This window comes from Nipponia nippon, unplaced genomic scaffold (genome assembly GCF_047370975.1).
Source record: "Nipponia nippon isolate SJK-2023a ecotype South Korea unplaced genomic scaffold, ASM4737097v1 scaffold_1, whole genome shotgun sequence".
Classification (NCBI taxonomy): domain Eukaryota; kingdom Metazoa; phylum Chordata; class Aves; order Pelecaniformes; family Threskiornithidae; genus Nipponia; species Nipponia nippon.
The window spans coordinates 89,733,805-89,756,901 of record NW_028262290.1 but is presented as its reverse complement, the minus strand read 5'-3'; the positions used below and the strand labels follow the sequence as shown (position 1 = coordinate 89,756,901).

Here is a 23,097-nt window from a genome sequence, read left to right as displayed (position 1 = left end):
TTTGACTTCCCAGGTTTTTTATTTTTGTATTCACATTTAATATTGTATCAAATTTGGCAAATGCAGTTTTTTATTTGGTGGTTTGGTGTAGGTCCTTAGTTTATCGTGCAGATATCAACAGATTTTTGTAGACAAAATAGTCAAATGTTTGACAGTGGGCTGCAAGAAGAATATTGCACCTCTGCTAAGTCCATTGATTTCAGTGCAACCCCAGCACCGTTCAGATATTTATTTGTGTGCTTATCAATGCAAAATAACCTTGAGTTGCCTCACTTTCACAGACCACTGAATTGTTCTAAGATTCTTTTATGCTTGCCAGGGCAGCGAATATTAAAACTTGCTAAGAGCTGTAGATGTGTAGGGTAGGAGTAGGCATTTCTGTAGTCTTTTAGAAATTTAGCATTTTTGTTTTTAAAAATCCCATTTAAAAAACTGACCAACCACACACCTTCAGCAGTCCATGGACTTTGCAAACAAAGGAACCTTTTTTCAAAGGTGAAAAAAAAGGAATTAGATGTTTGTCTTACTAGTTAGTTGAGTGAACTTCTGAGAATATTTATAGGATGAAATTAGTATAAGCCTATAAATTTATCCTGAAGCTCTTATATTGTGTTGCTATGACTTAAAGCCATATTTTAAGACAGTATAGCTAACAGGATTGGCAGTGTGCTAAAAACACCTCCCCTTCAGGTCACTGTATCAATCTGACATGTTGTGTCACCAACAATAAATTCACTTCCAAATATACAAGTGAGAGAAGATACGGGTTTACTGAGCTTTGCTTTTTCTTCTGAACAAAATTTCATCTCCAGTAGATGGCATTCTTTAATCTTCCTTTACTATCCCTCCTGTCAGCTCTGTGTTATTACAGAGGTGGACGTTAGAACTGTGACTTCTGTTGCACATGCTTGTGTTCCAGTCTTTGCATGGTCCCCAGAGCAGCTGTTTTGTAAGTGCCCTTTTCAGCAGACAGTAATACCTTTGCATACAAATTGTATTAACTATACATTTGATGCTGTATAGTTTTTTTATGCTGAATTTCTATTTTCATTCCAGATTCCTCTATGTAAAGTAATCAGATTTAACATTGACTATACAATTCATTTCATTGAGGAGATGATGCCTGAGGTAAGAAGGATAATTAGTCAAAAAGTCAGAGTGGGTTATGAGTCATTGATATGCTTAATGGATTAAACTCTTTAGAATCCCATCTTGTGAAGTCTCTAGAGACAGGCTGTGTTCTGAACGAATGGCTGAAAAGGAACTTGTACTCACAGGTGCTAACATAAATCCTTCTACCTAGGCTATCATATATTAAAATCAAAGAGTAAGAAGTGCTTATATCCATAGCTTCTTTTCATTTTAAGTTATATACAATATATGTCAGGTACTCTTATCTGTAAGCTGAGTTAGGCATTATCCTTCTTTTATGGATGACAAAAATAAGGCATATGGAGGTGCTGGTTTGCCAGGATCACAGAAGGCAATGGCAGAGCTGAAACTTAATCATGAGTTTGAAGCTCTGAAGATTGCTTATCAGTACTTAATATAAGCTGTTGCCAAAACAAATTTCCGGTGGATACAAACAAAGCACATCCAGTTCATAATCTTTTTTTTTTATTACAAATTAATCCCTGGTGAAGCCAGTTTGTGAAGTAAATTGCTGCAGTGGAACAGCATGTGTAGGTACAGAAACACCCCTGCATATTAACTACAAAGATAGGATCAGTGTTTAATTTAGTCACATATATTTACATTTTTCTTTCTAGTTATCTCTCTTTTTGTTGCTCAACAGCATCTAAATATATGCAAGAGCCCTGAAATTCCTCAGCAAGATTAATGTGATCAAAGCAATTCATTGTCGCTGAATCTGCTGTGTTGTCTCCAAATCTTATTCTAAAACAACAAATGGCCACCAAGCAAAATAGGGAATTTGACATTTTTTTGGACTCCTGGTCAATTGGCTACAGCACTATTTGCAAGACCGTCTTTATTAATGCATTCTTGTGAACGAGATTCTCTTGTTGGGTTTAGAATTTATGGCTGATGCCATACATACACAATTTATATAAACCTGGCCTGATTCTGTTTGTTAAGGAAGGCTTTTTAAGTTCCTTCATTTCTGAATGAAAGCTCTTTCCTTTGGAGGAGCTGCTTCCCCACTTGACGAGAAGAATCTCTTTTTTTTTTTTTTTTTTTTTTTTTCTTCTCCCCTTTCCTGTTGGCTCTTGAGGTTCAAAATCCTCAATTCATTGTTCTGATGTGTTGCTATGGAAGTAATCATGATATCACAAATGGTGATTTCTAAACTTTTAATATGAACAAGTAGAAAAAAGTGAATTATGAAGAAGATTCTTCTTAGAAATATGTCATCTGCTTAGCTTACTCAGGTGAAAGGGTTTTAGTGCATGGCGAATTATCGCAGATTCATAATTTCTGCCTATAGTGTTGATTTGGACATTGACTAAAGAGTCTTCATTACAATGCTTTCTTGACAATGCTTTCTGAAGAGATCACTGTGTTATGTTACAGTAGCTGATTACAGATATATCTATACTGTTTCCAAAGCCCAGTGTCTAGCAGTTGGCAAATATGAAGACACTGGTTTTTTAGTTGTTTTATTTAAGTATATGTGAGTGGCATTATTTGTGTTACAGTTATAATTATATGTATTATTATTATATAATTATAATTCTGGTTTATTTTTTTCTTTCCCCAGAATTTTTGTGTAAGAGGTCTTGAGCTGTTCTCTTCATATCTATTCAAAGATATTTTGGAGCTCTATGACTGGAATCTTAAAGGTAACTTTTATTTAGGGGAAAAAAAATACAAAAACCCAATTAATTGCAGTTTTTGTAAACAGGACTCTATATTGTTATGTTCGTTGGTTTAAAAAGAAAAAAGTGGGGAGAGGCCCCAAAAGAACAAAGTCAAGTGCTGGTTTACGTGAGAGGGACAAACTTCCACTTTGTTCTTCAACAAGATGAAATGTATTAGAGTTCATTAGTGTGGGCTGTAGCAATTAAAAGGCACTAACTTGGCACTGTATTCTTGCAGATAAACTAAATTTCTTCCTTGATCCAAAACTGTTCTTCTTAATCAAATAGTAAATATTATTGTATGTTTAATATTGCACAGTATCGTGTGCATGGTATTTTGAAAGCCAAGATGTCAGGTAAACTATTCTCCCTGTTTTTACAAGCTGACAAACAAGTTACTCATACAGTATTTCTCTACAGTCAACTTAGAAAGCAGTGTCATACAGACAGCCGTAGAGGGATAACATATCATTATAGCTGGATGTTTTTGACTTGACAAGATGAAAATATACGTTTCTGTGAAGACTGCGACAAAGGAGAATTTCAGGGATGATCCTTCGCTTGCTCTAAAAGAAAACCAAGAATTTCAAAGGAATTTCATTTCAGAATCTGTAGGTGTGTTTCAGTGTCTTGACTTTGTCTATGGAGATGCACTGTGCACTTATTGCAGTTAAACAGAGGAGCATACAAGTTTCATACATTTTGCGTAGCCTTCTTTGGTTTGATACTAAATGTATTCTAATATCAATGTTGTGTTTCGTATCACTGGTTACAATTGTTCTTTCTTTTTTAACCCCAGGTACTTACTGGTTTTGTTTTTATTTTCATGTAAAGCTTTGGGTGATTAAATAGGAAATGAAAAAAAAAAAACCAAAAAATACCATAATGGAAATTTCCTTGTTATCTTTGTTACTGTAACCAAAAAACACCCCACTAATTGGGAGGGACTAATAAACTAGTGCTTGTGTCTGTAAGGCTTAAGTGAATTAATTATATAAATTTTTTTCTGTATCACTTTTAAATAAAACTACTATGTTTTTCTTAGATTTTTTATTTTTAAGTCATTGTAGCTTTCTTTGAAATTGTCCATGTGAAAGCTTTCTGTTCCTATCTACTGTGCATTTTGTTACTTTTCTGATTGAAACTTAGGTCCTATCAAATGTAGTCACTGCTCATTGATTTAATCTGTGGCAAGGTTGCCTTCTTTTTTTCTTCTTTTGCAGATATGTTGCTGTTCATAAATTTTCCTTATTTTTTTCATATTTAAGGTCCTTCACCTGAAAATGATTCTGTTTGCTGTCCCAGATTTCACTTCATGCCGCGATTTGTGAGATTTCTTCCAGGTAATGTTTGTGTTATGTAGCTTTATGAAAATTAGATCTAAAAAACAAAAAAACTACCCCAACAAATCCCCCCAAAACACTCCCCCCCAAAAAAAAACACAAAAAAAATTATTGCAAGTCAAATGGTTCAGTCAGTGTAGAGATCTGGTGCTTCCGTCTGCACCTGGCAGTGCTTGCTGGCGGTGTGGATGGTTTAGTCAGAACTGGGATTTCAGATGGGCAGGCCAAGTCTCGCTTCCAGCTTTTGTCTCTGTCATGGTGATTTTAGGCAGTGCTGGGTCATCCTTGTCTTGCCCTGTGATGGAGCTGTGGCATTTGAGGAGTGAAACTGAAATTAATGTCCCCTCTGCTCTTCAGGATGCCATGTGATTATATTCAAATTCTTGATGTGCAGTTTTGAGGGTCAGCGTGATTGGCACCCCTGAGCACATGTTGTTCTGATTGTTTCTTTCTTTATCGTAATGCAAGCTTAGACCTTGCAGCAAATGGTGAAAGACAGAAAAACACCATTCCACTGCAATCCAACCCTAGCCTGCCAGCTAAGGACAAGCTTCAGTGTGGAGTGTTACACTCATTTTGAGTGAACAGCTTACACAGGCATTTAACACATCCTAAGATACTAGGGCAGACTTTCAGTTGGTATAAATGTCATGGCTCCATTGAAAATGCGTCCTGCTGAGATCCTGGAAGTGATTTCTCCAGAAGGGTTGTGTGGACAGGAGGATGCGTTTCGGCTGCTGGGCTGAGGATGCAGATGAGACATGGAACAACCTTCATCAAGAGGGCTGTGGCCTGGAGGTGCTCTCTGCTCTGGGCTTTGAAACATAGTTGCGGTATTAATTATAGCTGTGGCTAAATGAGGTTTGGCTCGTTACTGTGGAGAGTACTGATGGCTGGATGTCTATATTTCTAATTGTTGTTCCTTCCTGGATACACAACACTGTTCAATCAGAAGCAGAGCTCTGAGCCTTGCTAGCAAACATTGATTTGGTTCTGCTGAAGCAATTTACAAAATAAGCCATCAAGCCACATGTGGCTGATTAACTTGACCTCATCACAAAATGAGAACAAGTTTGACCTGCCTGGTTTGTGTAGCTTGAGGATGTTTCCTGTTAGTTTGGGGGTTTTATATTCTGATTTGTTTTATTTTAGTTTAGAATTCAGCTCTTTCTGTGCTGTTGGATTGTTTACTGATAGGGAGAGATAAGGCTACAATATGTATTCCTGTGTGCTTCTTCTTTAAGGTTCCCAGCCTTCTAACTCTTTATAAAAATGTCCTTTTCCTGATACTTCTGCATATATAGTTACCTTTTAGCATCTTTATGACAGATATTTTTTTAATCAAGTTTGCATTTTGTATTGATTATTTTTTGAGACATCCTTGGAGATTTTTAATTTCCAGAGAGTGGGAATCTATTTCCTTCAGGTATGTTTGCAGAACATTATTTATCTATGTCTAATCAAAGAAGATATATTGATGCAACAGATCTCCAGACATCCCTCAACTGTCTCTTTAAAGATAGAAATGAATTGCTGATTTCCTATCCTCTCTACTTTTCTTTCTTTCTTATTTTTCTAACATGGTCTAAAAATATGAGGCTTCGGATGTTCAGGGTTTCTATGTGGATTACTTAGAGACAAGCCTTGGGGTAGCTCTAAGCTTTGAGCTAATTGTACTCGGTTTACTGAGTGCTAGAGATGCATAGTATGCGGAATAGTTGCTGTACTGTATTCATTGTCATAGATCTTTATGGTGATAAATATATTAAGAGAGTAAAGGACTAGAAAAAAACATTTGAGGTCCCAAGTACTGCATGTTCTGATCCAGGAAAGTTGGGTCTCTTAACTACTGTGTAGCAACCTGTACATGATCTTCAGAGAGTAAGGCTACGCTTTTTTTTAAGTGATTGTTGGACATGAGCTACCTCTTACCTAACAGTATAATCTAGTTGTTGACAAAGACAAAAGCCTTGTAAACTGAGTCCCCCTTTAATTTGAAGGAAACGTTGCACATTTAAAAATCTGCTTCTGTAGCTATTTAGAAGTATTTTCTGTTTCTGGTGAGGTTTGGGGTGTATTTTCCCCATTTAAGATTCCCTCTTGGAATTTGAATGAGGTTAATTGTTCTAAGAGGCCAAGTTATATCATTCCCTTTCATCTTTTCTGTACCATAGTGCTGTAATCCCAGCTGAAGTAGGAGACGCACTTGTTCCCTTGCATGTCTTGTAGAGGACATCATCTTATGCAACACTACTGTTGTGCAGCAGTTCTGAAAGGCTTTTCCTGTGTGCTTGGGATCACATTCCTTGTGCTGTGGCATCATCCCCCATATTGCTCTAAGGCTTTACTTCTGGTTTTTCTCCATTCCTGTTTTGTGTGTGTAGTGATAGAGAGAACGTACTCAGTGACAGGACCAGATTGCTCGTGCTCCCTGGAAAAGGGAAATCAACGTTTGTGCTCTGTGCAAATGAAACTTGAAGATGCCTCCATACCTCCAAATTAACACCCTGTTGTTGAAGGAGGGGGTCAGAGATGTGTGTCAAAATTAAAGCACTGTAGTAAGATGTCTATCTTTCTACTCATATGAGCAGACATACTGAATTTGAATAGTCAGTGTCTTCTGAGTGGTGGTCTGTCTGGACTGTCACTCACTTGTCTTTCCTGTTTGCATCCTCACATCTGTAACTGGCTACATGGAGCCAGTCGGATGTTTATTATACTGTCTTCCTTTGTTACAAGCAGCCTTTGCTGTGCATGTTTCCTGGGGTCTCGGAAGTATTTAGCAGTTTTCATGTGCCCTTGATTCATTTAATGACAGAAGACAGCATGAGGCTCTTTAGTCTTCATTACTGCAGGTACAGCATGTAAGCACTACAGATGAGTTTAAAATGCAAGGGTAACTTGCTACATTCATCCAGAAGTATCCTGTAAAATTTTGAGTGTTCTTTAAAAAAGCTGCATAAATGGCTAAAGGCTTTTTAACTACCATTGTAAAAAGAATGATAAAAGTGTGAAAAGGAAGACATAACTGGACAATGTAACTGATTGTTCTGCCTGCTCATCTTAAAGTTTTTTCAGGCAAGTTAGAAACTTCAGCTTTACAGTATGATGAAACTGTTACTCTTGCTACTATTGACGTTATTGCTTCCCGTTTAGCAAAGTGTTTATGTGTGTGCAGTATTCATCAATAAAACATTCCCCTTTCTATTTGTCAAGTCGCTTAAGCATTTTGCATTTTATTTTGCTCATCCAAGTATTTTATGTGTTCTGCATATTTTCTCTTTTGCTCATGCTTTAGGAGTGAGTATCTGAAATGTGTTTTGTTTTATTTATTTATGTTTTTAAGATGGAGGAAAAGAAGTACTCTCAATGCATCAGATTCTTCTCTACTTGTTACGATGCAATAAAGCTCTGGTGCCTGAAGAGGAGATTGCCAACATGCTTCAGTGGGAAGAACTGGAATGGCAGAAATATGCAGAAGAATGCAAAGGAATGATCGTTACCAGCCCTGGCATGGTAGAGCAAATAATTCTGAATTATGAACAACCCAATGACATGTACATGTCTTGTTTCAGAGAGTCTGCTACAGGCTGAATTGGAAAGGGAAAAGATGACCAGTGACAGTTGCAGATTGCTATAGGAACAGTCCATGGACTTGTTCCAACCCTGGGAAGAATTGCACCTTCTGCTGCTCTACTGAAGGGCAGATTTCCAGATGAACAATGTTTCAACATGCATGATAAAAACAATGGCTATATTTTATGTATGTGAAACTGTAGTTTGCTCCTCTGCTTTCTTATTTTCTCAGACAGTCTTTATGTGCATGATCTCATTCTCTTTTCCCTGACACAGGAGCAGAGAATTAGTAACTATTTGCTGTTTTCTTTCATCTTCCTCTTTTGACCCCCTAGCTCTATTTAAAGTGCTCTATCCAGATTCTGCCCTGAATATGGAAAAGGTGTTTTCTGCCTATGTGTTTTTTTCCACATTGTTTCTATGTTGCTCTCACTCACACTGAGGAATATTGTGTACGTTAATGAATGCATCCATTAATTTTCAGTCCCAAGCTTGAAACCCCTATGGCCTTGTTATTTTTGGAACAATTAGTATTTTAAAGCATATGTTCTCTGAACACAGCTCCTTTCAACTCCGGTGTTTATGTGAATTTAGCCCATTTTTCTGACTTTCACACTTAAGAAATGTGGGTCACAAGAGTAGATGATGTCCACTAAAAGCTGCAGGGTTCTGTTTGCGTGGTTTGATCAGTATCGCAAAGTGGTATCAGTAGTAGAGGCATGTTTTGGACCTGGTATTTTAGATTGCCATGCAGCTTTCTCAGTTGTAATACCTTTCTTTCTCTGACTTAATTTTCCTCCTTTGCTCATAGCTCACCTTCTTAGCTTCTCCAGAAAAAGTGTGACTTGGTATCACGCCTAAGGGGAAATTTGGTTTGCTAACTGAAAAACCTGTCCCCAAACTGCAGCCAAGGTGACTTCCTAAATATATTTTTCAAGTTCATATTTTTATGTATGGCAGCGTTACATTTAGTAAACTACTTTATAACTTCGGCAGGATAATTTATTTGTCCCTTGATTTCATTCTGAGTGTTTTTGTTCTGGCTAAAACTTTCTAGACCAAAAGGAAAATAAGACTATCTGTGGGAACATGAAATACAGAATACCTGTGAACTCTCACTATGGAAAATTCTACCTGAGCTGATTAAAACTGAGTGCTAAACCAGAATCTCGTAATAGAAATTGTTAGACAGCCTTAACTGTTTAACTTAACATTGCCTGTGGTTTCTGTGATACAAGAGACATGCTAGTGCACAAGCCATCAGCATCTGAATGGTTTACGCTGACATAACTTCAGTGGTTTTGCTGAAGATGTGCTGATTTCAGTTAGCTGAAAACTTGCTTTTTTGTTTAGCATGAAGGAATGGATATATGCTCCTTCCTTGTGTCACTGAACTGTAAATGTCTGTATGCACAAGGCAATGCAGTTTGTGAGTGGTAGTGTTAATTTTGAGATTTTGTGATTTTTACTGACAAACTTTGCATTCTGCAAGACAATGTTTTGAGAGATGAGTGTGGACATCAAAATTTGTAAGCATAAAAGAAATCTGCAGCACTTTGAAACGTTGTCATGTTATAATGCCATCATTAGAACATGCTTTTTCTCTCAAGAAGATTGCAATGACTTTCTTCTTAGTTTGTGGATTTTTTTTCTGTTCATTGCAGCATATTCTATTAAGTATGAAAGTATTTTCTGTATGTTTTACAACGTTAGAAGATAAAACAGTTCTGTTATAGAGACAATGTGAAACCGTTTTAGAAAATGACAGCTCTTCAATTCAGTTTTATCCACTTGACACAACAAAGTAAAAACGCTAAATTTTATTTTGCTGCTTTCTTCCATAATATCACTTCAGAAATAATAGTTCATCTTGTGAGCAGATGTAGGTTTTATATATGTATTTTATTTTTTTAGAAGTGAGGTGTACATATATGCATGATGGAGAAGGGAAAAAATTTTGATAGGCATATAAATCCCATTTGCTTAAACAGCTAACAATAGTTCAGCATTATTTGAAACCATTTAATTTATTCATGGTGTTTCATTAGTTCACTGAAACTTTGTGTCGGAATAGATTTAAAGGTTCACAAATTTTAATCCTCTTTAATACTTCGCTATTTCTAAAATATTGCTGCTTTTCTCACTAGTACAAATGTGTATGTATTTTTAACATATGTTTGTACTGCAACTTCATGCAATCTCATCACGTCTTCTAATTCAGCAAAGACTTGATTGATGAGGTTTGGAGTAGGAAACAAAGATAATGGGCCTCTGTTCTGTCAGAATTTGTTTTCAATGAGATTCTAAAAGCAAGGTTATGATTATGGTCTCTCACAGCACTTTTAAAAGAACACAGGGATAAAAATCTGGAAGAATAACATCTAATTTGCTTACGTCCTGTCTGCTGGTGTGCAATTTATACTGTATATTTCTGTATGGTGCTGTTTGTTCATTTAACCTTCACAAACGGCACCGGAGAGGAAGCTAGTGTTCGCCCTGCTGAAGGAAAAAAGCATGGCCTAGCTGCTCCCCTCTCCTAACCATCAGTGAAGGAACAATTGTGGTTAAGTCTTAAGGAGAGGTTCTTTTGTCCTGGTTGTTATCAGGCATCTGTGAACAGCTGTGTAACTGAGTGACAAAACTCAAAGGCAGTGGCATATAAACAAAGAGAGAGAGTCTGGTTTTGAGTGATCCCAAGGCCACACGTTTCACACAACCCTGCTGTAGGCGTACTGAAAGCTCTTCTCCCTTTCATGCTTTTGAGGATCAGATTGCTTCTATTTAAGTGCAATTTTTAAAAATAAACTGATTATAATTGGTGTATTGAGTATAATAATTGTTTCATAGTCTGTTAATCATGTTTTGCTGCCTTGGTTCTCAGAGGAGTTGTTGTGTAGCAAGGCTGCTTTTTTGAGGGGGACGGGGATGGGAGAAGTTCCTTATTTTTAATGTTAAGAGAGGGGAGAACCAATGAACGACTTTTGTGAAGATAAAAACTTTTCAAATTGGTTTTGTGCAAACCCTACAAAAACAGATAAACTTGAATTTCGGGACTTTAAGGTCTGGTTCAGAGAACAACATTCTGCCTGCTACAAATCCTCCCCATGTTTTTCATTAGATTTTGTTGTCCTAATCCCTTTTTATTGGAAGTCCTGTGGGGAAAACCTTTTCTCTTCTTTTTTTTTTTCTTTTTTTTTTTTTTTCCTTTTTTTAAACCTGGCAGCATGAGCTAACCAGCTTAAAATTATTTATTTTTGTCTTTTTTTGGCTGGGGAGATGTAGCTTTATGTTCAGTCATCATATCCAAAGGGAAGCTGATAAGCATTTTTCCCTTGGAAAATGTTTCTCTATCTGAATGTCAAAGTTTTTAAGTAAGTTTTTGCTTTTCTAGAATAGATTGGAAATGTGGCCACCTGATGAGGCTTACCTTTATTTCTAGAATTGGCTTTGCTTATCCATGCAGAAAATTATTCCTTTGAACAGTTCTACCAAGGTGGTTTGAAGGGTAAAAGCTTTGTTCTTGACACAGTTTTTATTGTTTTGTGAAGAGAATGGTGGGAGCTGTTTCTGTAACTCTGAAACTCATCTTTGAGAAATTCACAATGCTAAATTAGAAGTTTTGAGATGCAGGTAACTAGAAGTAATGCCCTTTTTCTGAAACCTTAGACAAGCAGAAAATATTAGCCTCATCCAGCTGATTGCAAAGTAGGGAGTAAGCAGGCACATAACAAAGCAGCTTGCCAAGTAATGGAGAAAATGTTTACTTGGAGACAAACTCTGCACCTTCAACTGAGTTTTTAAATATGTTAGATAAGTGATCGAGAGCTCTGTAAGCAGCACGTCTTCTACAGTGATGTGCAATTACTCATTTTCTGCGTTTTTAGAGGTGAAGTGAAAGTTGCCTCCTTCTACACTGTCCTTTTTAACTGTAAAAAGAACTTCTGTTTTGAAGTGTAAAAAGGACAAAAGTCTCCTCATTATACAAGACTATTCCTCATTGTGCACATCAGCCTAGGAGCCTTTTCTAAGAGTCGCATGGCAGATTTTTTTTAATGCTGTTTAGTCAGTGTGATTGAATGGATCTAATAATGGCTTCACTTGCTTTGGGAAATCAGGAACAGAACTAAAATTAGAGAGGTAACCTGATCTTAGTGAACTGCTCAGGCATGTGGGAGCTTGGATGCCAGAATGCTAATCCTGATTTTATTTCCAGTGTGGTGTTCAACCAAAGAAAGTTGCTTTAAGTTCTCGGAAACAATCAAACAGGAAATTTCCTGACTTGTAAAATGAAAATAAAAAACGTCTTTTTTTTTTTTTCCTCTGGGAGAACTAAGTCAATTAACTTTGTTTCAGTCATTGTCATTGCCAAATATTTATTATAATATTAATGATTATTTTTATGTGTATTTTAATAAGCTTGGAATATTGCTGCTTTGTGGTTCCTGGATAGTGTGGGCTAGAGGCAATAAATATTCCATGGAGCTGTTGTTCATTAGGTATATTTTGTTTTTTCTTCTAGAAACCCAGCTCAGTTCGTATTGATCAACTGGACCGCGAACAGTTCAATCCTGATGTAATTACTTTCCCCATTATTGTCCACTTCGGGATACGACCTGCTCAACTCAGTTATGCCGGAGATCCTCAGTAAGATGCTTTTCCTTCCATCTTTTGTTCAGAAACTCACTACTGTTGTCATTTGTGGCTTAAATAAGGCTTGTTTATGTGCTTAATTGAGTCCAATATAAAGCTTAGTGCTTATGGCATTGGACACTAGCTCTTGTAAATTAGAGAATATAAGGTATAACTTCTTTTTTTTTGGCATAATTCAGGATCTGCTGAAGTAAATGTGCAGGCATGCACGGTATGAAATTTCTCAAACTGAGAACAGGTCTTCTAGGTCAGACCAAAGGTTCCTCAAGCTCCGCGTTACTTCTCTGAGAGGCCAGTTGCGGGTTTTTAGAGAGAGAATAGCGTAACAGGAAGACAGAGGGGAAAAAAATACTTACCCAGGCTTCCAAAGGTCTGTAGCATATGAACTTCTGAGCTAGAGGATGTATTTAGATCATTTTGTGTAACAGCCCTGAATGGACCTTCCATCTCTAAATTTCTCAAATCACTGTTTGAATCTTTTTATGCTACTGACAGGTAGAAGATTCGAGGTAATCGCTTCCCCAGTACTATTGTGCATCATATGAAAAAGGACTGACTTTTGTTTCAGAGCTGCTACTTGATCATTTAATTAAGTGGTCTTCAGGTCTTATATCCAATAATGAAGAATGTGGCCATTTTCTGTTTGCTTTCTTCATGCCATTTATGTTTCTTGCACCCTGCCATATCCTATTTAGTTGTCTCTTTCTGTGCCTTGAAGGATCAAGTCTACGTACTGTTTCCTAGCTTGGAAGCAGTTGCATTCATGCCACTTTTCTCTGTACCTTTTATATCCTTCTAGAGATGGGGAGGAATGTCGTGAAGGAGTGGAGAGGGAATCAGAACTTCAGGCAGAGCAAGAAATACTGTTTCACTGTGGATTCCTGTAGTGGCATAAAAGTGATTGCTGGATTTTGTTCACAATTCTTTTCTTAATTTCTGACAATTTCAGGGAACTTTTTCAATGATTTGGAGATCTGTTTTCTGATCGATGACAGACAGTATAGAGTCCATCTCTTGTGCATGTATAGTTAAGGTTGTCTTTTTCCTCATGCATTTTCCTCTAGTGTCTTTTAAGGACATTGAATTTCACTTGCAGTTTTGAGGCCCAATCATTCATATGTGCATGTATGACAGACATACTCTTCTACAACTCCTTGCTGAGAATTTTAGATTTAATATGGTGGGAAGTGGGAAGAGTGAGTGCTTATCCAGATAATAACATATTTTCTTTTGGCTTTGAGCATGACTTTTATTCCTCATCATCTTTTAGTGTTCTTATCCATAAAAAGAGAATAATTAGACCAAAGAATATAAGAACCACGTCTATTTTGATGCTGAATTTCTTAATATTTGTAAAGTTCTAGTACCTTGCATTGAAAGCAGTATAAAGATACAAAAATTATTCTTCCCACACTTTTTTGTTTTAATTTTCTTCAACGTTTCAATGGCTTTTTTTTTTCCCCAGAGCTGCTTACAGAATTTAGGCATGCTTCTTTTTGTCAAAGTAGCAAAGCAGTTTTTGTGAAAGACCTCTGTGGTGCCATCATAAATCTCAGGCTTAACTTTGGTGAATGTGTGAAATAGATAATGCCCAGAAAAGACTTTCCTCTAGTGTGTCTTTTCTATATGAGGTTCTAATACAGAGTTTTTGTTATTGTAATCTGTTCATTAATTCTCAAACTTAACTGCAATAACAGAGCTTGTTCCACCCATATTAATGGTAGTAGTAAAACATGCATTGTTTCAGGTTCTTGTTTTTGGGTTGAAACCTCCTCGTGGCATTTGTTTGTTTTCTGGTTTGTTGATTTGTTCATTAACCCATTTTTCTTCTTCAGAAGGGGATTTGTCAGAAACAGATGGGCTGTTCTGCAGAGTGCAGAAATGTGGAGAACAGAGCATAAGAAAAATCTATGGATTGACCATTTCAGATGTGTTTATAGACTCAAAAAAATATCAGCATCTCTAGAGGGAGAGAGTATGCATTCAAGAATGCTGCAGAGAAATAGCTATGGAGAAAATGGCAATAAGAAAAGATCTGTTTGTGTGCCTGTGAATGTGGGATGCCGGGAAGATCATGAAATAGTAAAAGAGCTACTGCTTTGCCACTAGTGTGGTAACTTCCTACTAAAACCACTGCTCTGAGCTGGTGCTGAGGAGGATCTTCTTTTGTAATGTAAATATAAAAGAAGATAAATTACTTGGGTAAACTTCCCTCTCTGTCCTCCAATTCGCTGCTTCATATTAAAAGTCTAGTTTTATGGGTTTTCTTAAAAAAACTCTACAGAGGTGATACGATTTTGAAGATAGCATTATTTCCTAAGGACACAAGGTCCATGTAATGATTCACTTGGTTGCTTCTCCCATAGTAACTTTTGAACCTGTTGGTCAATTGCAGCTGAATATAATGGTGGGGTGTTGTCTACAAATGGCGTAAGTTCTACAGGTTTTGTGAAAATACGTGCTAGATTGCAGAGAGACTCCCACTGAGGAAAAAGTTCTGTTATTGAAGTTTATTAGCCCCAAAATATGAAAGGGCTAGGCGGTTGGAGAAAACCAGAAACCTTAAGTATATGCTAACCACAGAGAAAACTTGACTTGCTGTTTCCATTCAGCACAAACCCATAGGGAATGAAACTTTTATGTCACTGTTCACAGAATGACTTCATGTTGCACATGACTTGTAGAGCTTTTCCTCATGTGCTTCACTGAAATGTTTCAGCCAGTGTAAGGACAGACACTTCTTGGGAAAGGTCACTACTGCTTTTCAGTGAGTGATAGGTAAACCCTGTGGAGAAGAGGGAGTTTTCACCTGCCTGAATTGAGATGACATGCCACGGGCAAGTCTTTTCAGCTTGCGGAGGTGGCCCTTTGGAGGGGATGGGTGGGTATCTGGGAGACCTGGGTTCTGCCCTGAGCTTTGCTGTTCACCTCACACTGCACACTAATGCCTCCTCTCTGCTGCTCTGTCCACCCTACTGGAACAACTGCAGAGACACTGTCAGCTCTCTTAGAAAATGCTTTGAGATTTTTTTTCTGGAGCAAGAAGATGCTTGTAAGCAATCTGCATGTATATGTGTGCATTATTAGCAGCTAGTGTGTTCCTAAGGACGAATGATGAGAAACTTCTGTTGTATCGACCAAAATATTTGTTTTCTGGTTTTGTCCTTCAGATACCAAAAGCTCTGGAAGAGTTATGTGAAGCTGCGTCATCTGCTGGCTAATAGTCCCAAAGTCAAACAGGCTGATAAGCAGAAGTTGTCACAAAGAGAGGTATGCTGAGCCTTCCTATAACTGATACTTAAGGACAGTAATTCAGGATGGAATAAAGCCATATGACTACGCTGTTTATGGAAACAATAGAAATTCTTTACAAAAGATTTTCTTTTCAGGCTGTTAACAGTGATTTTATTTTTATCTTTGGTTGTTAGTGAATGGAATTTTTTTTTCCTTTTTTCAGCTGTCAGACTACTGCAAGTTTTTTACCCAATTATAAAAATGATCATTATAGAACCATAACTTCTTTATAGCTGTTGCCATTAATGGTTTCAAGAATTAGCATAGAGGAGGACTTTTTATTTCAGAGTGCACTTTTAACTGGCTCATAATTTTAAACATTTTTCTTCTGAGATAAAAAGTGCCACACTTGTGCATGGTTTTAAACTGTAATTTATTAGGCAGTCTTAGTGACATTCCTTAAGATCTCTGAGTCTAAATCATCTGGTTGTTGTTATTTTCAGTAATCTTTAATGACAAATGAGGTACTTGTTGAATTTTTGTCTTTTCTCTCTTTTTTTTCCCTGAAGTGATGAGCAATAAGCATTTTCTAAATGCAGATACTCAACCAATTGGAAATTAAAATCAGAAAAATAAAGTCACCTAAATATAGACTAAAGCAGCCTGCTCTCAGGTATTTATTTTTTTAAGATCTTGGACTGAAGCTTTGAATTTTCCTGGTGCATGTCTATCAGGCACTCTTAATTGGACAACTTACGTAAAGAATATATGGAGGAGAAATTAACTTCTTTGGTACCGGATGGAATTTAATTAAGTGGTGGTGTATTTTTTATTTATTGACTAGAAACCCTGATGATTCATAGAATCATACACTATCCTGAGTTGGAAAGTACCCACGAGGATCATTGAGTCCAATTCCTGAGTCTTCCCCAGTGTACTAGCTGTGTAGTGTTGGTTGCAGTAAATGTTTGATACAGTTGACATTGCACCTGATTTTTATTATTACTGGAAAGCATAGTATGCTGTTGCATGAACAAGGGTCTTAGTTAACATTTTATATATGCTGATATTAAATAAGCCCTTGGCTTCCTTACTTGTGAATGGGAAAAAACACAATGTTGTGACTTAACTGTGCCACAGTTAGGAGGAAAAAATAATTTTTTCCCTGTAGGAGATGATTTTGTTTGCTTACGCTTTCTACAGTCAGAGCAAGTAGAAGGGAAGACAATTGTTTTATGGACATCCTTTCATTAGGGGCTAATGGATAACTTATTTGTAAAATTGTAGTGGATTGGATATAGGGGGGTGATTATGTTTTGCTTCAAAAGATAAAATGCTCCTTTGGTATTTATCGCTTACTGTGTGGTGTGCTGATTTTTGTTACTAGACCGTATTATCTAGTATAATGGGTTTATCAAGTATTTGTCTGCCATCTGAGAGGCATACGGGGCTGGAGCAGAAGCTTTATGTGAGGATAACCTATGCGTTTTGCCAATGGATGTGTCAGTAACTTAGAAAGAGCTGTAGGGCTGCACCTGACTGGTACATGGGCTTTTAAAGATTATGAATCATATATTATGAGTAACACTGGAGTGCTCCTGAGCCAGTCAGCCTGAAATTACAGCTAGGTCTAGCAAACACTGTAGCACCCGTCTCAGAAAACACCCAATGCACAGCCTTGAAATGCAAATTTTAGACAATGCACAAGGGGTGCAGTGCTGTAAGCATCTCTGTTCCCTCTGCCATCGGTCATTCGCTACTACAAGATTGTATGATGTTGTTATCTGTGGCAAGGTCATGCCTGGGGGCTTTATTCCTCTAACCTAACTTTGAGCATTTACAGCAGGTGCATAAATTGGGACCTGAAGGCTCACTTTGAAGTCAATGGACAGAAAAATGCATTTTTTGAAGCCATTTATCCCCCTTCATTGAATATAAAAGGAGCCAGGGCTAAGTAGCCTCCTACCCTAGATGCCTCAGTATTGATTTGATGAATCTGCATCTGGATAGATGCGCCTCTTAGAACCACTCTGTGCGTCTCTGCAGAACAGAAGACAGAGCCTGTTCCTGCCCAGAGATGCTCACAGGCTTCAGACTGGAAGCTGGGAAGAGATGACTTTGAGCAAGTGCCCTGTAACGAAAAAGAGGAGGAGAGGGAGGATGGGTTGCAGTTTTGAAAGGTTTTGTGTTCTGAAGAAGGAAGAGCACCGAGGAAGTCCTTACCATTAGTGCATGCTGTGTGGGCAGCTTGCATACGCTGGGGGCTTTGTAGTATTGGAACCAGGAGATCCTGATCCAGGGGTGTTTTATTTTAGCTGATTTTCTTTCATTCCATTTTTACAGAAATATTTTCTTTTAATGATTCTGTCAGAATCTTTTAATGTTCACAGTTTCTAGAGACAAGTAAACTGTTTGGACAAGACCAAACAGCCAGTGGTCAAGGCAAAACAGATTTTTTTTTATTTGTATTTTTTAATTGAAATAATGTTGTTAGATTTCATCATAATAGGCTCCAGGACTAGTGAATGCTGACCCCTTTCCCAGACTGGGAGTACTGACAATGTTGAACAGGAACTATTATGAAGTAGCCGAGATCACAAAACAAAACCTTTCTTCTGCTTAGTCTGTTTTACTCTGGCTGAATGCTTCAAACCAGGAGTACTCATGGTGATGGACTTGAATGAAGAAGTTGTTTTGCACACAGGGGTAAAGAAGGTGCTTTCATTATAAGGACCTTAACTTGCTTACTTACATATCATCTTGGATGTATGAGTTGGACTGGTTTGTTCCATCACTTGAAGTAAAAAATGTAGTCACCTCTGTTCTCTTCTCGGTCTACCAAAATCCTCTGTCTACACTGTACTCCTCCACATCCACCACAGTCTGTGGCTTGGCAGTTACAAGATTTGCACTAGTCTTAAACTGCTCACCAAAAGTGAACCTTAAAACGAGTATTCTGAGCACACTCACGTGTGCATTGATACTGCTTTGTTGTAGAAAGTTATTCACAGGAGCTCCGTTCTCTCCCTGTCTAGGAAGCACTGCAGAAAATTCGTCAGAAGAACACGATGAGACGTGAAGTGACCGTTGAGTTGAGTAGCCAGGGATTCTGGAAAACAGGGATACGCTCTGATGTCTGCCAGGTGACTAAACTGCAGAGATGTCTGATGTATTTTCTTTCTTGATAGCTGACATTTACCTCTTGTAAGGGTTTGCAGTGATTCTAGGCTGACGAACCAAATGGAAATTAATACCTTTGCCTCAATAAGATCTGCTGATATAGGGAACTGTTCTAGTGTCCTGCCCACCCCCTCCCCACAAAAAAAGTTATTTTAAAATTTTAATTTTCTTGCCACTGGTTGATTAGCGCAAGGGAGAGGGGGTAGGAATGGCCAGCTTGAGGCTGCAGGTTAGCCAAATATTGAGTCTAGTGTGGAACTCCAAGGGCTTCTTCATCCATCAATTGGGTTGGTTTTAGATATTTTTATCTTAATATATTTTTCTATTTAGGTATTTTTAAAAAACAATTTTACAGTGAAGCATGAAGAAATATCTTTTTACCTGAAAGAAAAGAGTGAAAAAAGCCCCACCACAACTAACTTGTGGATTAAAACAGGTGACCTTCAGTAGGAAGATACCTTTCAGATACTCTGTTTCATATGCATGACATCTCCAAGGTACAGATCTCTGCCACATCCTATTCTGAAGCAGTTGACAGCCACCAGTTTTGTGATATGATAAAAATAAGTGCAATTTCTATATAATATTGTATCAGTAAAATTCAAGTAGTTATAACAGCCAAATAAATATACTAGAGGTATACTTGCATCATTTTTTTAGCTGTTGTTTTGGAGATGTTATTTAAGAATTAAATGCTTACAATTTAATATTAAACTTAACAGTGTGAAGTATAAGCTTTGGAGATTGCTAGGCAAAGGTAAAGGTAGAAATCTCGTTGTTATCTTAGAGGTCTGGTAAGGCCAAAGAGGAAATTCTAACAGGAGAGAAATGCTAATAACTAAAATTGCTTTTCTTCTGTCTGAAACATTTCTTGTGATTCTACTATTGCTTCTGAAGTCGAAGAAAGAGAATCGTGGGACAGTATCTTCCCACATAGCTGAGGAAAATTGCAGCCCTTTTCTAATTTTTTGTTGTGAACTGTGTCTATTTTTACAGGTTAAGTAAACTGTAAATTTCTAATTTAGGAGCTTTGAAACAGTTCTGTGTTATTCATAATATCTTCTGTGATTCATCTTATAATGTCTTGGAGATTCCTGTTTCGTTTTGTTGTTGAAGGACAGCAAAACACCAAAGAATGGTAAAAGTAAAGCTATTTCATGTTTTTGTGCCCATCTGCAGCCATAATATCTAAATCAGCCAGTTCTGGTATTAAGGTCTTTTGATTTGATTTCTTTGAGAGGAGAGGGGTAGGCAAACTGTATGTCTGTAAAATGAGAGATTGCTGCTGTTGCTACATGCTTTTTCCCAGATTAAAGAAGACTAAAACTAAATACACATAAATCAACTCTGTGGGTAGAACTGAAGTGCAGTGATTTTAAAATTAAAGCTTTTAAAAGCATTGCCATTTAGAAGATTGAAACTCCTTTAAGTCACTCTGATAGCTTGTAGTTGCTCGAAGTTCCACGTAGCAGTAATGACACTGGTCTTTGCAGTCTCAGAAGTTAACTGCTTGGAGGGGGAGGAAAAACGGTGAGTGAAATGTTCCAAAAATGTAAAACGGCTGTTTTCTGCCCGGCTCACTTGAAGTTATCCAGCAGATGAAGTGCACTACTTGGCCACTAAGCTGTGCAGGACTTACTACGCAGTCTGGCAGGATGGGGCTGTGCTGAGAAGATAGCACATCCCCCCCACATGCACCCCCATCGTTGCCTGTAATGTTGCTGCTGTGCCTTGAACAGCTGTGTTAAGTGTTCAGGGTGAGGAGAGAAATGATGCATTTCAAAATATTTCAGCTCACCTGGTTCTTCTTAGGAGCTTCAGGTCAGGAGTGTTGGCCAGCTTGGGGGATGGTGGCACTATCTGGGGGCACCTGAGAGAGTCCCTGCCTTGGCATGCCAGCTGCAGTAAGAAAAGAACATGCAGCATAGTTAAAATCATACATATTTAAAAACAAAAAAAAAGTTACTTGTATGTTTATAACCAGATGCAAGTACCAAGGCTATGGGACTCCTGTGGCCATATGGTTTCAGGAGACTTATTTTTTAATCACTAGCCATTCTTTAGCCTAATACAATTTTTAAAGTAAATATTTTATTTTCTTATAAAGATCTAAATATATAAAACATCCGAAACATCAAATAGCTATAATCCAACATGACGCACATTAATTGAATCAATCAAGTATTTAGTGCCATGAAAGCAGCACTTTGTCAGTATAACTGCAAGCGTCAAATTAAAGGCCTTCTGTGTGCTCCCAGGGAGATGTCAATTCTTCGTTCACTGCACCACAGCTGATAAAAATCTAAAACTTTATATTTCAGTTCTCAAACTTAGGGCCACATGTATTGGTTTAAAGAATATGAAACCTTGCTTGAGGGACTCTTTCTGCCTACTGCAGTGGAACGTACAGGCAAGGAAGCAGAGTTGTTCCATGAAACAAGTTTTGGAGGGGTTTTTTGGTGTTTGTTTTTTTTTTTTTTCCTAATGAATTCCTTCTATGAAGGAAGACATAGGAAGCACGCCTGTACAGTTTATGTGGAGATAAGAGGGGTGTTCCCCTAGCTTGTAAATTACCCTAAGAAAACTCTAAATGAGTGACATGGTAACAAAATAAAATTTCACTTACACTTAGTTTGCTTGGAGCCGTTTTGCATTTTTCTGCCATTCAGAGATCCAGAGAGTCTTTTTTCTTGCTGTTCACTAGTTACTTCCATCCAGCGGAAAAGGACCTGGGGGTGTTGGTCGACAGCTGCCTGAATATGAGCTGGCAGTGTGCCCAGGTGGCCAAGAAGGCCAACAGCATCCTGGCTTGTATCAGAAATAGTGTGGCCAGTAGGACTAGGGACGTGATCGCCCCCCTGTACTTGGCACCAGCAAGGCCACACCTCCAATACTGTGTTCGGTTTTGGGCCCCTCGCTACAAGAAGGACATGGAGGTGCTGGAGCGTGTCCAAAGGGCAACAAAGCTGGTGAGGGGTCTAGAGCACAAGTCTGATGAGGAGCGGCTGAGGGAGCTGGGGTTGTTTAGTCTGGAGAAGAGGAGGCTGAGGGGAGACCTTATTGCTCTCTTTGTAGAAGACCTGAAACGAGGTTGTAGTGAGGTGGGGGTCGGTTTCTTCTCTCAAGTAACAACCAATAGGACAAGAGGAAACGGCCTCAAGGTGCTCCAGGGGAGGTTTAGATTGGATATTAGGAAAAACTTCTTCACCAAAAGGGTACTCAGGCACTGGATCAGGCTGCCCAGGGAAGTGGTTGCGTCCCCATCCCTGGAGGTATTTAAAAGACAGGTAGACGTGGCACTTAGGGATATAGGGGATAGGTTTAGTGGTGGAGTTGGCAGTGTTAGGTTAACGGTTGGACTCGATAATCTTAAGGGTCTTTTCCAACCTAAATGATTCTATGATTGCCTTCCCGCTGTGTTCGTTTTTCAAGAATTTCGCGGTCTTTTCATTAAACAGAAAGCATTGCCATTGGTTATTCTGAACTTCTCAATCTTGTAACATTCACCAGTTTGTATTTTCTGCTGTTCTTTCTTCAATAACATGCAGAAACCCATAACATCATTTATTCTGTAAATTATACATCATCTGCTTTGTATGCTTATTTTTCTTGCATCTCTCCACATTATACGCTCATCTTCTGTAATCATACACGTTCCTCTTTCTGAGATTAATAGTGTTAGCGCTCAGATTTTGATTCCCTTAAAACACGTCATTCTTTTGAATATATTCATATCATGTCACTAATAGGAATGATTAGAAGAACTGAAATTTAATGTGTCACAAAAATGGTCACGTGTAAAATTCTTTAAATACTGACATTTCTCCTGTAGCTCTTACTTTTCACTGTCATGCAAGAATTTTGATGTTGATATCATACTTGCTGTACCGCAGTACTGATAAACTGTACTACTTGCTTATTTCAACCCAGATCCATCCGAAGTCAATATTACTGTAGAATTCCTGCTTTACAACACTGAAAGAGGGAGACTTTCATTGTCGCAACATAGTTAAATTTGTATTGAAATTTTCCCCAACAGAAAAACATTATCTGTTTCCTAGATGATCAAATGGCAAACTTTCTGATATTTTTTAGCGCACTAAGCCAGGAAATGCCAGACTACAGCATTTCAAAAAGCTCTTAATTCTTCCTCAGAAGGAAATGAAGCAAGACACTAATAACTGTGCCTGAAAAGCAAGTAGCTACTGTTGTTTGGTGAAAGCTGGTTAAAGTGGTATAAAGTACTTCTTCTCTAATGTTATGAGGCAGAGGGGAAATGGTCTTTCTTCATCTTT

General features: G+C 37.9%; 1 protein-coding gene across 3 annotated transcripts in view; it reads left to right on the top strand.

Moving 5' to 3' along the window:
* DROSHA (drosha ribonuclease III) overlaps positions 1-23,097 on the top strand; it is a 77,368-nt gene that overhangs the window by 21,117 nt on the left and 33,154 nt on the right. For all 3 annotated transcript variants that reach the window (XM_087761366.1, XM_087761372.1, XM_087761380.1), the window contains exons 10-16: positions 1,057-1,128; positions 2,720-2,801; positions 4,088-4,162; positions 7,509-7,678; positions 12,258-12,382; positions 15,559-15,658; positions 18,658-18,765. In XM_087761366.1, coding sequence (XP_087617492.1) covers positions 1,057-1,128; positions 2,720-2,801; positions 4,088-4,162; positions 7,509-7,678; positions 12,258-12,382; positions 15,559-15,658; positions 18,658-18,765 — 732 coding nt within the window. The remainder of the gene's footprint in view (positions 1-1,056; positions 1,129-2,719; positions 2,802-4,087; positions 4,163-7,508; positions 7,679-12,257; positions 12,383-15,558; positions 15,659-18,657; positions 18,766-23,097) is intronic.